The sequence below is a fragment of the Plectropomus leopardus genome, chromosome 16 (assembly GCF_008729295.1).
Source record: "Plectropomus leopardus isolate mb chromosome 16, YSFRI_Pleo_2.0, whole genome shotgun sequence".
Classification (NCBI taxonomy): Eukaryota; Metazoa; Chordata; class Actinopteri; order Perciformes; family Serranidae; genus Plectropomus; species Plectropomus leopardus.
The window spans coordinates 17,061,393-17,087,128 of record NC_056478.1 but is presented as its reverse complement, the minus strand read 5'-3'; the positions used below and the strand labels follow the sequence as shown (position 1 = coordinate 17,087,128).

Here is a 25,736-nt window from a genome sequence, read left to right as displayed (position 1 = left end):
ATTTGCAACAAAATTTGCACATACTGTATTCTCTTATACCATTTCCCACCAAAATTTGGGTGTGTACGGAATTTTTTTAACCATGGGAAAACCCACAAAAACTACCCAATACACTCGTACCCAAAACACTTTTCGTTTGCCAGTTGACAAGAGCTGTGTGCACGGCTTTGCAGCAGACAAACATGCCTTTCTATGTGTGTTTCCTTTTTACTAGTGTGTTACATTTGATGTCACAGACAGCCTGGAAAGCAGGATAGCAAAAAGTAGAGAGGAGGCCACTAAGAATCAAGGTAGTTGCTTCTATTTTATATCTCTCAGCGTTGGTTGTTCAGTCTCTTTCAGACTCGGTCCTAACTAATTTGGATCAATTTCAGAGCACTGTTTGGGTAGAGACAAAGCAGCCTGTCACTACATTACATCAGTGTTGGGGCTAAAATTAGCATGTTGTATTTTCTGTACTGTATTGAAATTAATGTCACTTAAAGGGACACTATATCTAAAGTGTAAGAAATGATGATATGCTTTTTGTTTTATGTGCTAAGATATGTATGTTGTTGCTCTTATGTGGTTGTTGTTTATTGTGTGGGCTTTTTTGTGTTTTCTTAAGATGGTTGTATTGTTTATATTTAAGTTTCTGGATTTTTTTTCTTTATATGATGTTTGATTAATCAAAAGAAAAAAAACTTTAAATGACAAAAAAAAAAAGCTGATCGGAACCAATCGGAGCTGGCGGCAATAAATACCCTTTGTAATCACCAACATTTTGATTAGTAACTGTAATTTTATTATATTTTTCTCAGTAATTGCAAGTGATCACAATTACATTTATTTTGTTATTTAATTACATGCAATTAGTACTAGACTCCCCACCACTGGAAGTAATCAAATCTTTTTTTATCATTATTATTTAATACAGTAGCCTAATATTTTCAAAGAGGTTATTATTATCATAATTGATCAGTGCAGAGAAGGTCATGCAGCTAATAAGATGCAGGGGGTGGGCTCCTCTCCGCAGCACCGCCTCTGTGTTGTGAATTACTTGACCGGGGATGTGTGTCTGTGTGTGTGTTATTTACACTGTGGTGTTGGGGTTGCTGCTCACACGTGCCGCTGCCTGTCGTCTTTGTCCTGCTTCACAGCTCCTCTGGCTGCCATGGGCACTGCCTACAGGGAGAGGAGCTGACTGCCGCCTTTGCCATTTCCTCGCATCCCTCGCAGCAGTCTTCACCAGCAGCTAGTCGGTGCATCGCGGGGGAAATATCAGTCTTTTCACCGAGGCACAATGACCGGATTCCCGTAGGCGATACCCAGCGACGGCTGCCCACCTGGAGGATGCTGGGATGGTGTGTGTTTTCAGCGTCTCCACCGGACAGATTTCTTATGGATGATGCGCAGAGGTGTTTTCTTTATGTTTCACCCTGATCTGGAAAACCCCCATCCCATCAGGAGATCCATGACCCGGTTTCTGCACCGTTGTCATCATGTCCCCAGCATCGGCTGCAACGGCCAGTGAAAGCAGCACCACCACCGTCCCCGAGGAGGAGCAGGACAGCCCGAGAGAGGAGGTGAGGAGGACACATTGATGGCAACGAGGAGGCCAGTTTTTCTATTCAAGCGCACTATATCATTAATTAGCGAGACATATTTCATTGATATCACAGTGGAATCACAATAATCTCACTAAAATAATCAGATTCTGGGGATTAAGGGTTAACTGGGGCCAGTATACACGGGACGCTTGTTAATTAGTTGCATTACTGCAGCTGTATTAATGTTGTAATGGCTAATATATGAACCTGTTCCTACAAGCGCGCACCCGAGAGTGTGAACGTGCATGTATGAACTCCTTTTTGTCTCCCTTCCAGACAAGTTTACAAAGTAGGGTTTGGGGACCTCTCGTGGGTCCTGGAAAGGGTCCAAACGGGTCCTTGGGAAAATTAAACAGTCTAATATCACTGTCACTGTTACAATGAGAGAATAATTAATTTAATGTTCCATACAGTTATTTTCCCATAAAGAAAACTCTTCACTGGGACAAAATCTATATGGGTTTGTTACTTTAACCCTTTACAACCTAGTTCGACATCAGTTTAGATGCCTCTCACAAGCTACTCAACTCTTTGAATCCTGAGCAAATTGGTTTGATTTCTTTCAAAAACATATGGACAAAGGCAAACTTGGCAAGAAATGCCCCACAAAAACAGGAATTAGTAAAAGGTGAATGAAGAAAATGACCTAAAATTAATTTTAAAAAAAGGTAGAATTATTAGAAAACCATCAAAAACCAGGGGAAAATGTCCAGAAAATGATATTAATAATGATCATAATTATTTATTTTAAATTATGTCACTGGAAAGAATTATACATAGATTATTTTAATTTTCTTCACAACAGATTAAGGGGTCCTCTGCCAGAAAATATTGAACGTCAAACTCTTTCTGGCATTCTGGTGATTTTGTATACACCAATTTCTTTTTTTAAAACATTATTATTTGGGCATGTTCTTTGTCAGGATAGCTGTAGAATGATAGGAAATGAGGGAGAGAGGGGGGAATGACAAGCAGTAAAGGACCGCAGGTTGGAATTAAACCCAGGCCGCTGCAAAGGCCTCGGCTTACATGGGGTACACACTCTACCTGGTGAGCAAGAGGTCGCCTCAATTTGTGCATTTTCTGCATCAATTAATGATGTACATATCTTTAATTTTGCTGAAATGTCGTGGCAAATGCATGCCTGCACTTCCTATTCAAAGAAAAGAATATTTTGCTCTAGACAGTGAGGTAAACTTTCTAAAGACAGGTAAGTAATGTTATAAAAAAAAGACCATATTCTGTAGCTGTTAACATCCCTAATTTGTATTGACAGCATTTAAACAGACAGCACAAATCCTGCATGGTGAAATATAAATGAACTTAATTAGGAATATTTTGTCTAAATCCATCTATCTTAACTGTAGCTGAGTACACTTCCCCTTCAAACACACATGTTGGACAAGTTACATATCCATTACACAAGAGGGTTTTTATATAACCCCCGCTGGTCTTATTATGTCAAGAGAAAGTGTCCATGAGTGTGAGAGGCACTTAGTTAAAGGCACCACTGCAGTGTCATACAGAGTAAAACGTCTCCAGTCCTGAAGGTTCTGACTGAAACTTTTGTTTTTCTAAAATATTGATTACATTTTATAACTGGCTGTTTATGGTGTTCATCAGTCCTGCAGAAACAATAACTTTCACAACAGCTCGGTCTCCTAGAAGATATGTGAGACCGCCTTTTGTGTCCCATCTGAAACCATAAGCTAATGTTGTTAAATGACTTTGTGATACAAAGTACTTTACGTAGGTACCTAACATAATGCAAAGCACGTAAGATGATGTAACTTATGTCCATACGCAATTATTTTACAGGGTTTCCCCCACATTCATGTAGTTGTGGCAGCCTGCTATTATAAAAACATCTGCTGCCACAAATATATTTTCTATTTTTGGAGCTGGACTATTAATTAGGAGTGTTTTTAAAATATATATACTGTACATTCATACTCTTGGCACAGATGGAGCAGCAGCGCGTCAGGCGCAGTGAAAAATGAATATTAACTGTTCATTCTGCTGGTTCTAAAAGTTTGCTTTCACTTGCAGAAGCTGCTCCTCTCATCCATCGATCTGATCTGTTTAACTCTGAACGGATCCACAGCTTATTTACCCACCCTGCCAGTAACAAACTGATGCTAAGGAAAAAAAACTCATTGAGAGCTCCGCTCGCGCTGCTTTCATCGACCCGCAGAGATCTCAGAATTTAAAGAGGGGCTACAGGATGATACAAAGAGACTTCCAGGAAGTGCTCTAGGCTCTGATGCAAATTTTACATAGTGACCAAAAGTGCAATTACACTGTCCAAGTCGGTCACGTGATGTCCACTGGCCCAGAAAGACTTTTCCCCATTGACTTACATCGGGAAAGAGATGTTTGTAAATCAGTTAATAATTTTTCGTGTGTCAAACCCCCCTTGAAATGACTCCTATTACTATCTAAATTAAACCATCCAGTTCAATAACATTTGGACACTCCAGAAGGGCGGCAAGATTACATTTTTAAGACTGCTCAATTCAAGCTAATGAGTCACTAATCTGAAAGTTGGTCGCTCTGCTGTAAAAGTTACTTGTTACACTCGGTCGCACTTGGCCACTTTCTTGAGTCTCTAGTACGCATGCTCTGTGTGCCAGCAGATCCAGGTGTTTTACACAATTCTACACCTGGAAAAAGAGCCTTCTCTGCTTTATGCACCGAGGAGCAGCTCTCACAGGAATGAACGGGGCCCCGCCCCCATGGCTGTATCCAGGCTTCCTGATAATACATCCATGGAACACACACATTTAAAAGGAAGAAGAAAAAAAAAAAGAAACTTTGCTGTCGTCACATCCCCCCATCCCCGACTCCCACCTGTCATCAGCTACCGCCACACATACTCTAATTGTGAAATCCTGCTTTGTCAAAAACAGCAAACTTTCCCTAAACTTAACCAGGTGTTTCTCTTTCCCCAAATCTTACAAAACTATCTATTCATTTCACAACGAATAAGTGGCAGTTCATGATATATTTTGCATTGGTGTTGTTTTTGTTTTGCCAGTGCCTAATTTTAACACATTTTGTGCCCATCACCATGTAATGCCTTGTTAAGAGGCCATGTCCATTTCATGTATTTTTGTGAGACCGTGTTGTACATTTTGTTCTGAGACTCTTTTACATTAGAAATGTACTGTCAAAGAGTCTATATTATGTGTATCAGTCAAAGCCAATATATAAAAGTTTATGGACGTTACTATAAGCCACAAAGATAAAACTATAAACATGCAGGCTGTATAATAGTTGTTTCCTGTTCTTTATGTTTAGTTTTACATTTCTTTACATTCTTATGGACAGTAACATATATGCAGAATAATAGTAGAGGTTTCGCTGACTGAACCTTGGAGGGTTTTTTTTTTTTTTTACACCATTTTACATCATAATTGTGTCAAATACAAATAGTACCAGTACAAGTTAATGAGCTCAATTTCCTTTGCTACTTCCTTTCTCTGCATCATAAAATTCATGTTAGGGAAAGAAAAACACGGATGGTTTTTCCTCTCTCATCTACTTTGGGTGTCCCTGCACAATGACTGTTTGGCGTATTTTTCTTCTTGTAAGCTTAATAAGAGATTGTTCCTGCTTTTGAATCAGGCCACAGGAATGTCTTTGTCTAACGTATTAATGTCAACACCACTGCAATAATGTGAGTCACTTTTCTCACAATGTGAGCCTCTTTTCTGCTGTCCACACAACTCTGTGATGATCTTAAACAGGGAGTTTTTAATTGAAATGTCATTTTAAAGTCATCCAACTAACCTCACAATGACTGTTTTTAAAGTCTCGACTCATCTTTGGTATAATCCCTTAAGTCATACTGGCGTGTTATTTAATTTTGTGAGCTCCACCTTCATTTACACAACTGCAAATTTCAAGATTATATCTGCTTCCTTTATTTTACGGCACGTTTTAAATCAAATACAGCCAGATACATCCACTTTCCACAAAAATGTTTCAGCTGTTCGTCATCATTCCTGCTGCCGAGGCTGTAAAGTGTAACATGAGCCACAAAGTATGTCATGTTATATTGATTTTAGTTGCTGAGCGTGTACAGGATGCTAGTGAGTAAATACTCCTTCCACAGATTCTCAACGGGTAATTTCGATGCTAATCCCTTTTACCTCCTGGGGCGTAGCTCTGGGTTGGTAAGGGACGTGGGGACCATGTGGCCAAGGTGGGGAAGATAATTATGGAGGAAAAACATCTATTATTTATGCTCGTCTGTCACTTGATGTGCACAGAGCTGACATATTGAATTCAATACATTGATGCAGTGATGCTGGTTGTGGTGGTCACACGTATGTAGCGGCTGAATCATGTAAGAGATGGAGAGGATAACCTCTGTTTTCTTTGTTTGCTACAGTACATATGTCTATATACAGAAAGATCAAGAGCAATAACTGTTTTGCTAATTATTTGCATGGATTTTGTTATAATTCTTCCTTCCTGTGGCTTTTGAATCTCTGCCAGGTTTGTGTGGCAGTGTTCCCAAAAGGCGTGACTCGCTCTTGATGCATGCACTGGGGCTTGCTGTGCCCCGCGGTGATAAAGGATGGCACCAGCTTTGTGCTGCCAGAGTCAAACGACTGCTTTTTTCTGGCTGGCTTGACATTAAATGTGTAATCTGCCCCTCAGAATATTCAGCTCTTTTACTTCTTTTTTTTTTCCTCAAATATATTTATATAAACGGCACGCACAGCACGGCCATGTAAACACCCACACAGCAGTCAAACAGAAGTTCACAGTGCTCCTTACTGACATCAAGGTATATACTCAACATCACATTTTTTTGCATTAATCAGATGTTTTTCTTGATTTTGATTATAAGAGTGGGTGAGTCTCTTGATTATAACAAGCTAAGGCTGAGGCATGAGCAGTCGCCTTGCAGCTCATGCATAAACTATGCAGAAGCACTTACGATGCAGAATATTTCTGTAAATATTTTATATGCATGAACCACTACTTTTTAACTGCTTCTAACTTTGTACCTAAGAGATATTTAGGTCATGTTCATCAAGTCAACACAATCTTATATTGAAGTGTGTAATTACAGGTAATATAAGCCTTTATATTTCTTATTGCTTTGATGTATATTATGAATACCAAGTAAAGAATCTAAACAGCTGGGCTGTAATCACATATTTAACATGGGGTGGGTGGGGGTTCTTCAATCTACAACTTAACCCTTGAAGGGGGTCTGAGAGAAATATTTGAAAACTAAATGGTTAAATAGATCATTTTAGAGCATTTTGACAGGATTGGTGCCCCCTCCAATATATATCATAACTACCACCTCACTAAACAGTAACTTATTATATTCAAATACTATGTTGAATAAAAATATATTTGCAGCACTGTTCCTTTGACTTATGCTATTTCTCTCCTCTTCTTTGTAGCAGCGGCCTCAGAAACAGTCCCTCACTAAATCTTTGTGTCAGGAAACCCACTGGAAATGCCTGCTGCTGTCACTGTTGATGTATGGCTGCGTCGGGGTGATGGCCTGGTGTCAGGTGACCAAGGTCACACGCCTCTCCTTCGACAGCGCTTACAAGGGAAAGTCTATGATGTATCATGACAGCCCCTGCGCCAATGGTTACATCTACATCCCTCTGGCCTTCCTGGTCATGCTCTATGTGGTCTACCTGGTGGAGTGTTGGCACTGCTACACCAGGAACGATCTGCAGTACAAGGTGGATGTGGACAGTGTGGCAGAGCGCATCCAGCGGATGCAGCAGGCTACGCCCTGCATCTGGTGGAAGGCCATTAGCTACCATTATATCAGGAGGACACGGCAGGTGACACGCTATCGTAACGGTGATGCCTACACCACCACGCAAGTCTACCACGAGAGAGTCAACACCCATGTAGCTGAAGCGGAGTTTGACTATGGGAACTGTGGGGTTAAGGACATCTCAAAGCACCTGCTGGGTCTGGAGGATTTCCCCATCACCAGGCTGAGGTTCACTAAGTGCTTTAGCTTCGCCAACGTGGAGTCAGAGAACTCTTACCTGACGCAGCGGGCCCGGTTCTTCACAGAGAACGAGGGCCTGGATGACTACATGGAGGCCCGTGAGGGGATGCACCTGAAGAATGTAGACTTTAAGGAGTATATGATTGCTTTTTCTGACCCGAATCACCTTCCCTGGTATGCAGCCAACTCCACTTTCTGGGTGGCGGCTGCTTTCACCCTGTCCTGGCCTCTGCGGGTGCTGACTGAGTACCGCACAGCCTGTGTACACTACCATGTTGAGAAGCTGTTTGGCTTTGACTATGTGCCAGTGACACCGTCTGAGGAGCGACCACATTGCAGACACATCCCACGAGTCAACACCATCGACAGCACGGAGCTGGAGTGGCACATCCGCTCCAACCAGCAGCTGGTGCCCAGCTACTCCGAGGCCGTTCTAATGGACCTGGCCCAGCTCTCGGGGAGCTGTAACAATTACTCCATATGTGGAGGCTACGGTAGCTACAGGCAGAACTGTGAACGCTGTCACCGTGCCATCAGCAGCTCCTCCATCTTTTCTCGCAGTGCCCTCAGCATCTGCAACACAGGAAGCCCACGTATCCCCTTCAGTGCCAGCCGCTTCTCACTGGGTCGGCTGTACGGTTCCAGGCGGAGCTGCTTGTGGAGGAGCAGCGGGAGCTTGAATGAGCGGTCATGCCCCACAGAGAGCACGCGCTGTCTGTCAGGCCAGCAGACCAGTGAGGAGAACCCTCCAGCCTATCAGGATGCTCTGTACTTCCCGGTGCTCATTGTACATCGCAACGAAGGCTGCCTCAACCACGACCACCGCTCCCTGCACAGAAATGGATCCTGTGTGGAGACTTCTCTATGACACACAACTTATCAGAGCAAGGAATATAAGGATACATTCTTTACACCACGTCAGGCTAACATTGACTTTTGCTTCTCCCTTATACAACAGACATAACTCACTCACAAACAAGGATTTGTTCAAGTTGCTAATGGTACTGTAGCCTCAAACAAACAGGAGACAGCATACGTGGGAAAGTCTTCACAGTACAGTCAGTAAGTCAGGGAAAAAGAAACTTGATTCTGTCGATGATACTGTTTTTTAATGCGGCTTTTGAGGACAAAAATTGCCAAAGTGTCACGTTCTCCTCCTGAAGCGTCTATAAGGACAAGACACAGATAACCAAGGAATACCAAGGGGAGTCACATCCTACTGTAAATGCCATATTTGTAGATCTTAGTCACAGGCAATTTACAAAGACATGAGTAACACTTTCTAGTATTTGAAGCCTGACACGGGTTTTGACTCAGCGGTAGCCTAAGAAATTGCCAAGAAATGAAAAGAGATATGACAATTAATGGAGGTCTGAATGAGGAATTATATATTGAGAAAGTCACTGACTTACACATCACGTGAGCAATGATTTCATGTGAGTCACTGGGACAACAAAATATTGTCTCATGGCTCCTATAAAGTGAAGTTAACTTAGGCCCAAATCTACAATCTAAACATCTGCATGAAAAACTTTTTTGATACTGGCTGATTTTAATGTGTTCTTTCAAAGTAAATGCTCACGGAAATCCATTTACAAAGGAATACATTTCCATAGTAAAAAAATAAACGTCTGATGCAGAAGCTGAAATGTCAAGTTAGCTGAAATCGGCTTGGCTGGGATGACATTATACGTCCTGGCTTGCTATATATAGCAGCACAGTGGATGAATAATTTAGCACAGGAGGGCTAAAGGACACGAGAACTTAAAACTGAATCAACAACAAGTTTCAAGCTGTTAATTACTTTAAACTGTATGTTTTCTATAATGGGCAACTACTCAGTAGAAAAAAAAACTCCCCATGATATTAATAGATTAGTGTCAGCTCAGTTAAGTTAAAATCTCAAAGATGCATTTAATTTCATATTTGGCAATATTTTTATTCAGCCTACCTCCTTATTTAAGTGCCTAGCGAACTGTTTCTGACAAGCATAAGCTATCATAACTCTCATCTTCCCATTAAAACACGTTGAATTTCCACTTATAATAGCACATGGTGTACAATACATAAAAGAAACATGTTGTCATTATTGTTAAAAATACATTAAGTTCTAAGAATCAGACCATAAACGTTTTAAGATGATTTCCCTCATAATGTAACACAGCTCTCGTGTACTGTTGCTGCTGCTGATGCGTATCAGAGAGACAGCGAGAGAGCTGGCCATCAAAGATGCTAGAGATAGGCAGAGGCCTGGATTCACTACTGATAGTGTCAGATTTAATAATACGACAGGATCACTTTAAAGAACCAAAAAAAAAAAGCAACCTTCCTCTCAAATGAGCGCATGCAGTGTCTTATTCATGGTGAATTTCATTTTACAGCCAAGCCATGCGCAACAGTAAATGTCTAATAGAGAAAGTGATAAAAATCAGGCATGCCAGAACCTTTAAAACAAATTTTATATAGGAATTAGTAACAATTTTGCTGTTTTTAAGAGATATTTATGTACAAACCAGCTTCCATCTCACAAGCCCTGCAGTGAAAGATAAACTGGCAGATCATGCTCCACCATTAAAGGAACAGTGTGTAAAATGTAGGGGGATATATTGGCAGAAATGGACTTGTCTTCACAATAATGAGCCTGTACTGTATATCGTGACCAATTAGCCATACTCATTACATTCCATGTTAAGTTTGGAGTTGGGGATTATCTTTATAGCAATACTAGAGAGTACAATGAAAATACTCAAATGGGGTGAGACATGGTAAAAACAGAATCCATCAGCCCTTGTGTTTCATTTCAACAGACAGGTCAGGTTAGACAGGTGTTTTCATAACTCACAGGGCATCTATGCAAGCCCCTAGAACTCAGGATAGTATTCAGGGCAAAGATTTTGCTTTGCAACAACATCCCAAAACATGGTCATCACTCCTGTCTCTAAACTTTAGGCTAATGCATACATTTTATTATGTTTTTTTAAACAAAATAATGACCACATTGTTTTTAAATGAGGGGTTTGCAAACACAGGATGTTGAACCTGACATAACATTGCTAATGTTCTCATTCCATATAACAAAGGTACAGAAAAAGGGCAGATAAAACTGAGAGACATGTTAGATATCTCCAGGATTTTGGTTGCACCAGCTATTTGTAAAATGATTAGTTTCAAATGAATAATTTACTAAATTGGATTTGCACCATTAGAACTTAAAGAAATGTCTTACAGAGTAAAGACTTTTGTAATGTGTAAATTAGAGCTGACAGCGATGCGATTTAGGTGTTAACTGTTCCTTTGACATGGTGCAATCAAAAAAAATGTTGTTAATCGCCAGCCTAAATTCCTGCCTTTAAGAGGCTGTTCCGGGTTAAGTTTTAAAGGGAGGGGGCAGAATAACGCTCCAAAGTTAGGCTAAAGTTTGGTGAGGTTAAAAAGGCATGGCCATTTAACAGGAGGCCCTTGACCTCTGACCTCAAAATAGCAGATAAAATTGGGTTCTATGCGTACCAACGAGTCTCCCCTTTACGACATGCCCACGTAATGCCTGGCACGCTCATTTTTGATTCCTAGTCAAGACAATCTGGTTGCTTTAACTTGTTAATATGGACTCCAAAACTGCTTTGAAATGCAAAATAGTGGAACTAAAAACGTGATTAATCGCGATTAACTATGGAGATTCTGCGATTAATCAAGATTAAAAAATTAATTTGACTAATTTTTGTGAATTATGGTTACATAATATACATCCTTATTAAACAGCATTTAAATAAAGTTTTAGGTAATGTAAGTTGACAATGTTCCATACTGCCTGTGTTACTTAAGGACTAGCTTGTGTGGTGCAACCCATTTTGATGAGTGATGTATAAATCTCCACTCAGTAAACACTTGCATTATTAATGGGATAAGTCTGAACTTACGAACAGCTGAGGACACCAACTAATGCTATTTATATGTTTAGATCTCTTTAACAATATTTCAAAAAGAGTTTATAGACATTTTGGGAATCATGCTTATTTGCCTTCTTGCAATGAGTTAGATGACGACATAAATACTTTGACGTCTGTACAGTAAATATGAAGCTCTCACGAGCAGCGGATTAGCTTATCTTAGCAAGACTGGAAACAGGGGGAAACACCTCTTAATGTCAAGACAACGACCAATGCCAACATCAAGTGGACGTAAAATACTGACTGAAAATACTGAACAGATGATGTTGATATTTTGTTGGTTTTAAGTTGTGTTGTTCAGTAACCAAACTCCAATGTCTTCCAAGCATCTTATGCCTATGTCATCTTGACGTAGAATAACAACATTTAGTAGTAAGGTATGAAGAGCAAGACCCAGTGTCTGCAAAACATGATGTAAATGTCCAAACAAAATGAAAACCTAACATTGTTTGACATAATAAACATCGCCAATCGGCTTTTCATTCAAACCTAAATTTATTTTTCTGTCCTACAGAAGAGTCCAACGTCTTCCTGACGTTATATCGACGTCTGGTGCCAACAGGGAAGCTTTCAGTCTAAGCTAAAAGAAGTTAGCATACTGTTAGCTCTATTAGTTAGCCTTATATTGACAGTACAAACATGAGAGTGGTATTGATCTACTCATCTAACTCTCAGCGAAAAACAAATAAGCCAGTTTCCCAAAAATGTCCAGCTATCCCTTTAATGGTCAATGGATGGTGTATCACACAACCTTTTGGGCAACGTGAATAGGATTTTAGCAGGAAACCAAATGAATCGCATTATTTCATTCAGTTTCTCATGAAGGGCTGGATCATATCCCAGCATGCCTTGGGAATCATGCACTGTCCGTGTACTGTTGAGCTTAAGTGTAGAACTGTTAGGAAAACCACAACCAAGAGCATGCAAACTCTACAAGGGATTTAAAATATAAAGTCTATCTTGTGTATAATTTTAATCACTGTTTTATACTGAAGTCATCACACTTACTGGTCCATGATTAGCCAAAAAGCCTCTCAGATGGCTTCACTGTGATCCATACATACAGTAGTCATGTGTCAGAATAGATAAATGTGTTTACCGGTGCAATGTTTACATAATACAGTGACAAAAAAACGGTTATAAATCGGACTGGAAGATTCATAGACATTTTTCCTCCATAGACGACTGTTAGCATATAAGCTTCTGTCATGCAAAGCACTGAACCCTTTATCATGTGTATTAAGTAGATTAGGTTTGTTATATGTACTCTTTCACTCAACAATGCTCGGGGGGTTCATGTTTTTATATTTCAATGATTTTTGCGGATTTTCAAGACTGTAGGGCAGAAAGGATTTGTACTGTAAATAAAATAGAGAGGAGAGGTTAGAATGACTGTCGATGTAGATCTTGTACTTAGCTGAATGTGTCGCGCACACTTAGAGGAAACTGAAGAGGGGACGTTTTTGATGTGCAGATGTTAAATGGTGAGTTTGTTATGTTGAAAAATGGCAATACAATCAGTTGTAAAAGGCTTCAGGCAACACAGACAGCAGCATCTTTGCGCTGCTCCTCATTTACTATTTTGAATGATGTTTTTTTCCCTTTAAATCCATTTTTTAAATTACATTTGATACACTTTTATTTAACTAAAAATGTCTGAAAAATCTGACTGATTTAAGATCAGGTGCACACTCACATAAATGCACATGCATCTTTTTTAATGGAAAATGGTTGGGTGATTATTCATACAGATTACTGATTTAAAGAATATCAGTATTCTTCGTATGTAAATGTGCTGGTCCACCATCAACTTACAGAGCAGCTTTGCTCTCTACATATGATTCTAGAAAATAATTAGTAATTTTGCAAGATTAATTACAAACATGTTTTTGTCGCTGCCTAGTGAAAGTGTTACTACTATATAATTAGTCAGTAGATATAAAAAAACACAAGTCTGTATGTATTCCAACACCACCACAACGTTGCCTTGATATTACATAAGGACTGAAAACCAAATCGGTGTATCAAAATGGAAAAAAAGCTCCTCAATAAACTGAAATGCTCACTGAAATATGTGTCAAAAATTACTATATGACAATTGTTGCCATATCACAGAAAATGTCAGTATGTGAAGGGCAGTGTAAACTGGATATATGGTCAGTGACTTAATATGTGCTGATGAGACGCATCCCAGCTGGCCACCAACTTCCCCCAATATTAGATGTTGATTTGGTTTGGTTAGGATTTGGTTGAATTTAGGTTGTGATGTTGAAAGTCAGTGTCAGGACTTCTAATGCTAACTTCAGGTGATGCAGAATACTGACGACACACAACACTGATAATTTGTTGGCTTTAAGATGTGTTGTTGATTAACCAAAATCCAGCATCATCCAAACATCTCATGCCTAAATCATCTTGACATAGAACAATGTCATTTAGTCGTGAGGTTTGGAGAACAAACCCAACGTCTGCAAAATGTCATAATGTAAACAGCCACACTATGTAAAAATTCAAACGTTGTTCGACATTTGAAATAGCAACCAAAATTTAATGCCTGTCCAACATAAGAGTTCAACATCTTTCTGACGTGATGTTGACGTCCAGTGTCAGCTGGGACAGTCACTGTGCTTGTAGGTTTTAAAGTTGGTTTGTTTAAAGTTATGGTCATATTATGGGCTGCCACTTTTAAGTCAGAGACTTGAATCATCAGTCAGACCCTCTATTGACTTAGATTGCTTTAAGTTGAGCAGTGTTTTTTTCGGTGCAGTGTACTTCCTGGAATGTTTCGGTCCCCAGATTTTGCTGTGGAGTGATTGCCCTTGACTTTCATGTGACTCTGCAGCTGCTGACATGCTGCAGTGGCATAGAGGGAGAGAGAGGCTGCACTCTAAGGTGAAGAAGTGGTGAATGTTGTTGTTAGTTTGATTACTGTGACGTGAATGCGGCTGTCACACTGAACGTCCCGCGGAGCCTGTTCAGACCACACTTTCTTTGTAAACAAATTGTCGAATATTCGTGTTGAACAGCCAAATTCGATTTGACTGACATAATTCTGATTCGGTTACATCAACTGTTACATTATGGCTTTATGGTCAAATCAAAAAATGTTTAAGCAGAAGCAAAGGACAAGATAGTAGACACATCCTGATGTGAAATCACATCATTTCCATTTTGCCAATTAATCAGAAATGTGCAGCATCAAATATCAAAATGGCAACAAAAATGTAAAGCTGGTAAGAATTGATTTTTTTGTTTCCCCTCTCGGGAACGCCTACTATGAAAACCTATAAATTTTGTTCAGTTTGACTTGGCATACAGTGGTCATACTCTGTGGCTAAATGAATACAGGAGAAGCAGGAATTCATGACTAGCAAACATGGGTTTTTACGATAAACAGGAACACTGGATGTTTACTTGGTTTTAAGCTCTTGAGCACGTCTCTCCTCTTCTAATCTCTGGTTGGTCCGCACCACTTGGTTGATGAAGGAAATGCTTTGCTCGTCAACCTCCGTCAGACGTATGTCACATTCTGTTACGCTGGTGTTGTGGGACATGGCCTTCTCCAGGGCTTTACCTCCATCCTGCACACAGAGGTAGGGAGAAAGAGAGAAAACAAACACATTTGGCACTGATGCATGCTCTTGTTGAACACATCACAGGAAGATGTCCTGAAATGGTCTGAAGACACCCTGGATAACCTTGAAAAATCACCCCTGGGCAACTCTTACTGTCTGAAATAGCTTACACTCTCTAAACTGCTTACTGTGTGTGTCATCTGTGTTTTATTGTTGTGTCTGAAACAGGCATTTCTATTTTTGTGAACAGTAGACCAAGGTCACAGATATTGATGGTACTGCACGTTGCATTTCTGCGATGTGGGTGAATTTTGATCCTCCGCAGTGTATTCTAGACGTATACAGCACAGTGAAATCTTGAAGACGAGAAGGGGAAAATCTGATCTAGCTATCACAGGGAAACAACACTTAGCTTTCCATTATTGCATGTTTTCCACACATATCTATGAATAATTGAAAAGCCTTGTACTTTCAAGCTATTCTGTCTGTTACATTCACTGTATGATGTCTATACAAGCGAGAGCATGCTGTTGGACGGAAATCGAGTGTTTCAAAATAACTCAGAGTACTTCCCTGGATTCAAGAGAACTAGTTACTGTGCACATTCTTGTGGTAAAAGAAAAATATTTTAAGGTATACTACAAAGTATTTTCTTTAAAGAATACTATTATCATTAGTGATTAAGGCTGTCCCGAATGCTTCTAACTTTAAAGGTCCAATCATTGTCATGGCAATAGGTGTTAGGGCTGCACTATATGAAAAAAACAAAACTGCAGTTGTAATATGAGTCGCAATTTTAGTAGTATTGGTCATTTTTGCATTCCAGAAAACTTCAAATAAAAGCCTAGTTCCAATGAAACGCCCAATCCCTTTACTAGCCAGGTGTGGCTACACCTTTTGTCAAATAAAGGCCCAGTCATGCAGTTCATTTTCACAGAAGTTCTTTGGATGTATAAATCCTGGTTGTTGGCTAACTGCTGCAGAAGACTTTAGTTAGCTACTTAGATCACTCATACAGATATACATGTTTAAACTTCTGTCAGTATAGATATGCTGCACACATCGTTAGTTTGGTAAGATTCTCTACAGTTCAGTCATTCAGTTCATTTTACTGAAACCATAAGCACCAATGAGGACAGTTATACTGAAACAAGAGAGGCACAGAAGTAGAGGTTTAAATAAACAGTTTGGTTGTATTTCCAATCTTAGCTGAGCAACAGTTTTGTGTGAAAGGAAATAAAAGCCCATCCCATACAGACGCCTGTCTCAAACATAATACATCATGTGCCTCTAAGCCAATCATTGTCCCAGACTGGCAAGGAGGCAAGGGAAACGTCTAATGAGGGACCTAGGTGACGCCATTATGTTTCATAAACCGGAGAATTACACATTAAAGGGTGGCACTAAGCCTGCACAGAAGAGGCTCAAGCCCAAAATGTACCCATGTGGCTTGATTCACTGTCAAAAACACTCAAATTTCAATAAAAAAACACCTAAATTTCAAAAACTCTTTGTCTAAAAAAAAAAAACCCCACTTAAATAAAAAAGAAAATGTGTATATTTCAAGAAACACTTTAATGAAACAACAACAAGTTGTTGCTGGGGTTTCTGTACCTAAAACTGCCACTGTACAGAGGTTGAACCTTTTTACATTTGTGACAAAACGGCCTTTTCTCTGGCACCACCCTCAAGTACAACTTTGAATTTATCGCCCTCACTCATAGTACAGACCTAAGAATAGCAATACTTACCACACCCAGGTTGTTGCAGGACAGATTGATGCTCCTCAGGGTGTGACTCTGAACCAGGACTTCAGACAGCACGATGGCAGTGGGCCCAGTTACCTCATTGGCTCCCAGGTGCAGGTGAAGCAGGGTGTTGTTGTTCAGCAAGGCCTTGCCAATAGCCTGCCCGCCCTCATCTCTCAAACGGTTGAGACGCAGGTTGATTGACAAAAGGGTGGAGTTCTTGGACAAGGCATGAGCTATAGCTCTGGCTCCCGGACCTCTGATGTCGTTGTCACACACGTTCAGGATCTCCAGTTTACTCCTGGTGAGCAGCTTGCCAATGGCTCTGGCTCCTCTGTCTCCGATCATGTTATGAGAGAAGTCGAGCTCCCTCAGGGACGGGTGGTCCAAAAGGTATTTCACAAGCAGACGGCACTTTTTATCCTCAATGTGGCTCAGACGGAGCCTTAGAAGCTGTTGAAACAAGATATTATCAAGATAATCAAGATTATCTAATGAGCAGCACAATCACAAGGGAATCACTGAGAGCACAGATAAGATATCATCAGACTCAAGAGTGAAAAATAGCAGTATGATATTGCCACATGCCAGCAATACAAATGGATTTTTACATAATGTAAAATAGAGTAAGAAAATCAAAGAAATATCAAGTCACAGTGAAACACCACTACATCCTAAATAACACTAAATAAAATTCCCTGCTGGTTTGAGAGTCAGGAATGACCAATATGTGCAAAATGACTGAGATCAGTCACATGTGCTACTAAATCCTACTAGACTTTTAATTAGTTGCAAAAGTTGTAATTTATCATACAAAAATGCCAAACCTACAGTTTATAGCTTCTCAGATTTGTGTTTTTGTTTCTTGTCTTTGTTTAATATTGTTATAAATACAACATTTTTGGGTTTAATAAAAAAACAAGCAGTTGGAATCTTCACTTGAGAGACTGTTGTTGGCATTTTTTGTTATTGTCTAATATATTATGGACTAAATGATTTATAAAAAAATAAAATAAAATGATAAAATAAATAATCACTTGATTAATCAGCCATTTGTTGCAGCCCCATAACAACTCCAACAATCCCTTGAACACAGTTCCCATATCGTGCAAAGAAATCAGAGGCAGATATATGACATGTTCTCATGCAGTCATATAAAAAAACATGATAAAACTTTTGTATCAAGTGGTGACTTATTTAGGCTGCAGCCAGAGGCTCTGCTGTCTTTTCTTTGATGTAAATAGAGCATGAATTTAATGGTTTTGTGGTCACGACATCGGGTACTGTAAAATGTCTTTAAATGATGCTTTGTAACTGGCACGAAAGTCAGTAATGTTGAATTATAACAATCCAGCTCCATACTTAGTAAGGAGCTACAAAAGGCAGAGAGCCACAAACCAGTGAGGAAGAATCAATACTCACCTTCAGAGTCTTACAGGACTTCAGGGCCTTGGCGAGGGATTCACAGTCTCTGTCTGTCATCTCAAACATCTTCCCTTCAAAGTTCATACCACATTGTTTGACCCTGTACACCAAATGGAGCTCTTCTAGGTTTGTCAGCTTGTTAAGCAGGATGTTAAAGTCAAAGTGGTCCATAGATGGTCCGTCATACTCATTGACACTTGCCAACTCTGAGCCATATTCATCCTCCTCCTTCTGCGGTTCCTTGATGGGTGGCAGGAGTTGAGAGATGTCCAGCCTCTTGACGTAGTTCTTACAAAGAGGTACTATTTGTAGAACCGTCTTTGTCTCTGTTACATCTGGGATAAAAAGTTCAATAATGTCCTCCAGGTGCCTCTCAAAGAACATTCGTTTCCAGCTGTGGCCGTAATGAGAGACATCACAAATGTCCCACCGCTGCTCGCAGCACCGCTTCCAATAGACACTATCGCTGATCAAGTTGGCTGTCACATGCAGAGGCAGGGAAGTAGACAGTCTCTCCAGCACAAAGTCTTTCTGGATGGGTGTGAGGACTTCAAATATGGGCTTTTCTGTAAATTTGCATACAACTCAATTTATATGATGCATGTGTAAAAATGTGTATAATAATGCTACAACCCCCCCCCTCAAAAAAAACAAAACAGGTGCATACCCTCAAAATTGCTCACAATGCTTTGCAGACACAGGTTTGACAAACTAGGCACTAGGTTCAGGTGCCAGTCTGGATCTTCAGCAATGATCCTCCTCATCTTTCTGAAGGCTTCTGCTGGGTTTAGGTTGGCTCCAAGAGGATAAGGGGATCTGGCCATTGTTGCAGGGTTTTGTCTTGACTATCCTCTGCTTAAAAAGAAGAAACATTAAAGCACACATTTAAGTTGCGCACCCCAGCAACTGTAGAGAGATTTTCTTATTTTCTGGTGGTTTTTATGTCTTCGGTGGTAGAATGTAAGTATAGTTACACAAGTACTGTTCTTCAGTAAACATTTGAGGTATTTGCACTTTACTTTTACATGCCATTTTGTACTTTTACTCCACTATGTCTCAGAGGGAAATATTGTACTTTTTACTCCACTACATTTATCTGACAGATTTAGTTTCTTTACAAGAGATCACAAAATATGATTTTTTGCTATAAATTAAATTAGAAAACAGTGTAAACATGTCCAGCTGAAATAAATCATTGATTAATCAATTAGCTGACTGCCAGAAAATGAATTGACAACTATTTTGATGAACATTTAGGCAATTTTCTTCTTTTTTTTTCTTTCTTTAAAAAATAATTCTGAGGAGGTGTTTTTTTTTCCTTCAAGAAAGTGATTTAGAGTTTTTTGGGGTGTTTTATCTTTATTTTTTAAATTGTGAGGGTTTTTTTTTAAATTTAATTTGAAAATCTTTTTTTTTTTTTTTTTTTTAACTTTTAAGGGATTCCTTTTTCCAGTTTTGGGGACTTTTTCATTATTAGACATACTTTTACTTAAGCAACATTTTCAATGCAGTACTTTTACTTGTAACAGAGTATTTTCCCAGTGGCATTTGTTCTTCTACGTTAGAGTAAAGGAACTGAACAATTCTTCCATTACTGTATGTTTTGATAGTTTACCTAATGCCATTTCACGCCTAAAAATCGTAATTAGGTTTTAAATGTAACCATAATTATCGATAGCTAACATCAACATGCTACCATAATGTTACACACTCTGCTGCTAACTTTAGTCAAAACTGTCCCTGAAATAACATAAAAGTTAACAGATCTCCCATGTTGATGTTAGCCAAGCTGTGACTAACTACGACTATCTATTATCGAATAAAACATTAAAAACTTGTGGACAGTGGTAAACTTACTTCGTTTTTTTTATAATTTACTTACATAAACTCAGCACAATGTAGCATTACGACATTCAAACGTTATCGTCTACCTACGGTGCTTCAGTCGGCGCTTCAACTGTCTCCATGGTAACAGAACGCTCCGCGCTTACTTCACTAAATCAGGAAATTTAAGTACTCAGCCCCGAACGTTACCCTACGGCAAGAGCTGTTTACACGATAAACATGCTATTACAAACTTTAAAAAAAAAAAAAAAAAAAAAAAAAAAAAACATTTACAGTTGGCCGCTATGTGTACAAGACATCAAATGGAACATGGAAGCTGAGAAATCGTGAGTTTCCTTGTGGAAATTGTAAATCAATAATGTATATATCTTATAGAATGTGTAATTTCGGAGGTGAATGGAATGCAACACAAGTGTGCAAAGGCTTCACAATTATTTGCTAAGTATGCGGTACACAACATACAACAGTGTAACGTTATGTTATGTACAGCCATCGGTGGAGAAAGTATTCAGTTCCTTTACTACAGTAAAAGTACTCATACCATACTGTGAAACTGCTCTATTAAAAGTAAAAGTCCGGCACTAAAAATGTGAGTAGGTACAATGTAGGAAAAATGTAGGCCTACTTAAATTATGAAAAGTAAAAGTACCCAATAAATCTTTTTTAAAAAATCACCCACAAAACTTAAAATTATTAGAAAAAAATGGAAAATGACATGTTTATTAAAACAGTTACCAATTAATGGTATGTCAGTCTGCTAAAAGTTTAACTTTCACTGTTTCGGCTGTATATCTATATAAATGGTAAATGGTAGTTTAACATATATATAATAAATAATTATAATAATTATTATAAAAATAATTATATGTGTTGTTGTAGAACATGTATGTGAGTAGTCTAGCATAGTCAGATTAGGAAACCATAAGCTGTTTTACTTATACACTGCTCAACTCAAGAAAAACTTGCAATATTTTCCAAATAATAATCGATTCTATTAGGTCATCACAAATTACCTTATGCATTGTTATCTATTAATTATTTAACACGTGTATAAAAGAGAGCTGCCTGGGGAAGACTGCATTATTAAGATTAAATTGCCTAATTAGTATTTAATTATAGTAATACTAACAGTTGGACAAAAATGAGAAGATTGATATCCGCACTGACTGAGTTTTTAGGGTCTGTGTGACATCAGTGTTTCAGGAGGCTGTGTGCTGGAGCTGCTGCAGCGTTCAGCCTGATCACGCTGTGAGGAACATTTGGATTCAGCAAAGCTGGCAGATGGAGCACGGATATGGACCATGGGCCTTTTGGATAAGAGCATACTGGAGTGAATCCATCTTTCTTACAAACAACAACACAAAGCAGGTACACGGCTACAATGGGAGATGACAAATCAGTAAATACCACCTTAAGAGAATTCTGACTTGTTAAATAACACAGGAAAGAAGTGAGAAGTCGGGGTTAACATAAATATGTTCATCCACATCCCCTAACTAAATCTGCTGTATATCAATACTAACGTTAATTAAAATCCTGCTTCCTTTTAGGATAACAGACAAAATTACATGGAACACACTAGTCAAGAGGGGTCAGTAGGATGTGTGTGTATATTACACATGTGTATGTGTGTATAGTATTTTATAGCATATATTTGCACCCTTATGCACATAGATGATCATGTTAAGACTTTAATGATATACTATATTTAACTAAAGCTTTTTTTAGTATCAGTTCATCTGTCAATTATTGTAGATTTATGGGCTTTACAACATCAAGACATAGAGCCCAAATATGAAGTAGAGCCCAAATATGAAGTATTCAAATTGTTTGTTTTGTCTGACCAAAAGTCCATAAGCCAAATATAGTTAGAAAAACATAAAATCTGCACATTTGAGAAGCCAGGAGCAGTGTTTTTTCAATCTTTGCTTAAAAACATAACTGTATTGCAGGATATTTTTCTGTCAATCCTTGTACGGCTTGAGCTATTTTAATTAATTATGTAATTTTAACATTTTTCACAAGGATGAAGGCAGGTATATGATGCAGCAAAAACTGACTGTGTTCCCATGTGGAGGGCAGAGAGAGAGAGAAGGCTGTTACTGATTTCATAAGGTTGCTCCAAGAGTCGGATGGAGGATTGGAAAGAGAGGTTCCAACTGTAGCCCAGAGGCAGTCCATCACTGTCGTCCTCATGTAATACGGCCTGACAGACACACGCTTCCCTCGTACTCTGGCTTTAATGGACTGGCGTGACATCAGCCATCCACAGCACAGGAGGCAAACTCCCTCTGTGAGCTGCTGTTCCTGGCAGCGCACTCTGGGTTAGAGTCAGTGTGGGATGAATCACGGTTGTTGGGTGTCCCTGAATCTGCACCAAACAAGAAGTGTGCAAGTTCACTGACAAGCTCGGCAACTCATTGTCTTGGCAAGATGCGGCATGATTCAGCTGTCAAACTTTGTTTAGGATTTATGAAAAGAAACATGGAATATGTCCTGAGGTTTCCTTTAAAAAGTTGCAGATGCTTGTATGTAAAAGCAGAAAAGAATGGGAATTTCCCGGGAGAAGACGCATGCAATTTTGTACTAATTATACACAGGGCCAAAGCCAGAATTATATTAATACTGAGGACAAGAGTCCAAGTGGCCCCCTCTCCAGAATTTTGCATGACAAAAAATGACTTTGTATTTTTCTGTTTTTTCAATATATTTTCAGTTAATGTTATTTTAACTGCCTTGGGTGAAAGACTTAATTTATTTCAGTATGAGCTTAAAAATAGTGCAATCAGCCTAAAAGCATACCAACCATGTGCCAGTTTTATAATTATAGTGTATAATCTCTGGATTCTCAGAAAAAAACTGAGGACAAGACTTTTTATGTCTTTTATCTTTGTAATTTATGTTTTATCTTTTTATGTCCTTGTATTTGTGGTTTGATTGCTTTTATTGTTCCTGTTGTTTTTGGTCTATTTCTTTGTATAATTTTATAGTGACATTATGCATCCTACATCTTGCATTATTTGTCCTCTGGTCATTTTTAAAGGTGCAATATAAAAAAAAAGTTATTATTATCATTATTAGGCCTTTTTAGGCTTGTGTGGGCAGTAATTAATGGTCCTGATGTTGATGCAGAAGTTAGCTTTGCTCGGGTTCCTTCATCAAAAAGCCTATGGGATTTTTCCATTCGATTTTTGATTATTGCAGAAAATAAGATCTGTGGTAAACAACGCTAATGACAGAGAGATGATCTTCACAAATGAACACCACTTTTAGGATTTTTGAAGCATGAATGCAATCGCCACTAATAAAGAGCTAACAGTAGGCTAGCAATTAACAAACTACACTGGGGTTGCATGACTTCATGTCGTCACCACTTTAAGGCTGCAAAGTCGTGTTCTGTAGCCTCATTAGTTAGCAACCGCCTTTTATGAAAAAGCTTCAAAACTCCAGATCGGAGTGTTTACTGATGTATTTTATGTGGTAGAACAAAATATTTAAGTCTCTTAGGCTTGTGACCTTATTTCAGGCTTCTAACCAAAAAATATTTTTTGTGAGACGAGGCAACCAGGTCCAAGTGTGCTGAAATGCTAACTCATTTCAGGGTTTTAGGACTCATTCCTGCACCACTCTATATCAGGATCTTTTAACTAAAGCAGATAAATGAAATTTAGACATAATTTATTTCATTTTTCACACCTGTACTTTTCCTACTGTCAGTGTAACATCTTCCATCAGAAAGAAACAACTGCTAACTAACTTACTAAACCCTGACTGAGCCTTGAATGTTTTTCCCATAGTACCAAATTACATCAGTCTTCTAGGATATTATTAGGAAATAAAAATGGTTGAATGCTCAAATCTGTGAAGTCAGAGTACTCCTTTACAGAATGCCATTAAATGCCCTGACAGTGCAGCAGGATGTTGGCTCATAAAGCTCAGAGAACGCAGGTTATTATATATGAATATTAGACTATTGAATACTTGCAGTGATTATTTACAGCACAGTTGAAGCCTGTGGTCCTCTGATGCAGGAGCACAAACAGAAAGTTTACTCACAAATGCAGCACCAACACTATCATCGCTCTACAGTATGAAGACTAAGTGCTTCACCTCACTGTCGAGGCCGCTTTCGGAGCCCAAGGAGCTGTTGCATTAGTTGCTAGGCAACGTAGCGTGTGTGTAGTTACTAAAAGATGGGAAGATTTTACAAAAATGCTTTTATAAATATGTTTCTTTCCAAGATGTAAAACCTACTTTTAAATGTGACACCCACTCCGCCACTGACAAACAGATCTAAATGTTGATGATAACTGAAGCCATTGCAGATAACTGTTCAGGACAATATCAAATCAGTGGCACGAATAACCTTTTTGAAAGCGTAATTTACTTAATTTACATTTACTTAAATGTATCTTACTGAACATTTCTCACATTACCTTATGAGTTGAAAGCATTCAGTTACCTGTTTTGTGAGCCAGGAGCAGTGAGATATGAGGGAAAGGGAAACTCTGGAGTGTTGCCAGTGGGAGTGATTTATGCTCGGCCCAGGAGGCTTTCAGCAAAGCGCAGCTTGTGTGCCAGGCGAGGAAACTCCCAGAAGGGCATGTGGATGAACAGAAAGGAAAACATTACTTAATAGACCATAAAATAACAACAATCAAAAAGTCAACCTCTTTAGTGATTAATTGAGTTTGTCCATGTTTCAGGAATTATAAAATTGTCACATTATGGTTGTTTATTTCTTACACATTTAGTCTTACTGTTGCTCCAACTAAATGTGCTGAATGCAATTCTGGAGAAATATAGTCACAACAAACCACCAACCTAAAAGCGTTGGTATTAGACGACCTGTGAACCAACAACTGTCTCCAGAATTACACTGCACAGAAGTCCACAGAAAAATAACACTGCATTAATATTTCTGCATATTTTTGTTAAGCATGTATTTTTATTACGGACAATTAACACTTCTAATAATAGCTATTGTTTACGAAAATCTATTCATGTGATGTTTGCTGTGATGGATTATTTATCTTGAGCAAGTTTCAAGTCTACAAATAAATTTTTATTGATATAAAACGACACCAAACACTTACTGGAAAATAGGAACAGGCCATCTGACAAAAATTCAGCTTAAAACATTGTGCCACATCGCTGTTAGGCCTGTTAGGACATTTCAAAAGAAAACAAACAGATTTAGTCGCTGAATCTAATGTGTCTAAAAATAGTTTTACAAATCGACTAATGTTAGAAAATTTGTGAACATTTTTTTGTGCTTTATGAAATTCTGCCCAAAAAGGTCTAATCACTGGACACTCCCAGAATACATGCCGATGTTGGCTTTCTGAAACCTGCACTGTCTCTAAAATTTAGCGTCCCTTCCAGCAAAATGTACTTTCTACTTCGGCATGATAAAAAAAGTTTGTCTTAATCCAAATAATGACTTTTAAGATGTTTCAGTCTTACACAAAGTGGCGTGCTGAGCAACAAATGGTCATTTTTTTCATAAAGTCACACAGCTAACATCGGATTGCAATAAAAATTTGGACTTAATAAAACCACTGCGATCCTTTCACTCTGAGCAGAGGTTTGTTTTGTGTCTG

At 38.8% G+C, this 25,736-nt stretch overlaps 2 protein-coding genes across 4 annotated transcripts; one reads left to right on the top strand and one right to left on the bottom strand.

Annotated features, from left to right (window-relative positions):
• Positions 1–1,049: 1,049 nt before the first annotated feature.
• tmem151ba (transmembrane protein 151Ba) lies at positions 1,050–10,320 on the top strand. Its single transcript, XM_042503614.1, has 2 exons — positions 1,050–1,565; positions 7,019–10,320. The coding sequence occupies exons 1-2, from the start codon at positions 1,482–1,484 to the stop codon at positions 8,459–8,461; spliced, it is 1,527 nt and encodes a 508-aa protein (XP_042359548.1). The 5' UTR covers positions 1,050–1,481; the 3' UTR covers positions 8,462–10,320.
• Positions 10,321–14,147: 3,827 nt separating this feature from the next.
• On the bottom strand, positions 14,148–25,039 carry tcte1 (t-complex-associated-testis-expressed 1). Of its 3 annotated transcripts, none has more exons than XM_042503432.1 (7): positions 24,596–25,039; positions 22,237–22,504; positions 21,263–21,440; positions 18,956–19,143; positions 18,286–18,854; positions 16,867–17,316; positions 14,148–15,121 (listed from the first exon to the last, which is right to left on the bottom strand). In XM_042503432.1, exons 4-7 carry the CDS (start codon positions 19,110–19,112, stop codon positions 14,951–14,953), a joined length of 1,347 nt encoding a protein of 448 aa, XP_042359366.1. In that variant the 5' UTR covers positions 19,113–19,143; positions 21,263–21,440; positions 22,237–22,504; positions 24,596–25,039; the 3' UTR covers positions 14,148–14,950. The 3 variants fall into 3 exon arrangements, with proteins under 3 accessions (XP_042359366.1, XP_042359365.1, XP_042359364.1); XM_042503431.1 differs by having other exon boundaries at positions 21,301–21,440; XM_042503430.1 differs by having other exon boundaries at positions 18,956–19,140; positions 21,301–21,440.
• Positions 25,040–25,736: the final 697 nt, after the last annotated feature.

Excerpts from the sequence above, each read along its gene's own strand:
- tmem151ba (XM_042503614.1), top strand. The coding sequence starts at position 1,482 with ATGTCCCCAGCATCGGCTGCAACGGCCAGTGAAAGCAGCACCACCACC. Across the intron at positions 1,566-7,018 it reads AGGACAGCCCGAGAGAGGAG|CAGCGGCCTCAGAAACAGTC; the intron begins GTGAGGAGGACA and ends TCTTCTTTGTAG.
- tcte1 (XM_042503432.1), bottom strand. The coding sequence starts at position 19,112 with ATGGCCAGATCCCCTTATCCTCTTGGAGCCAACCTAAACCCAGCAGAA. Across the intron at positions 18,855-18,955 it reads CATTGTGAGCAATTTTGAGG|AAAAGCCCATATTTGAAGTC; the intron begins GTATGCACCTGT and ends GCAAATTTACAG. Across the intron at positions 15,122-16,866 it reads CCTGCAACAACCTGGGTGTG|GATGGAGGTAAAGCCCTGGA; the intron begins GTAAGTATTGCT and ends CTCTGTGTGCAG.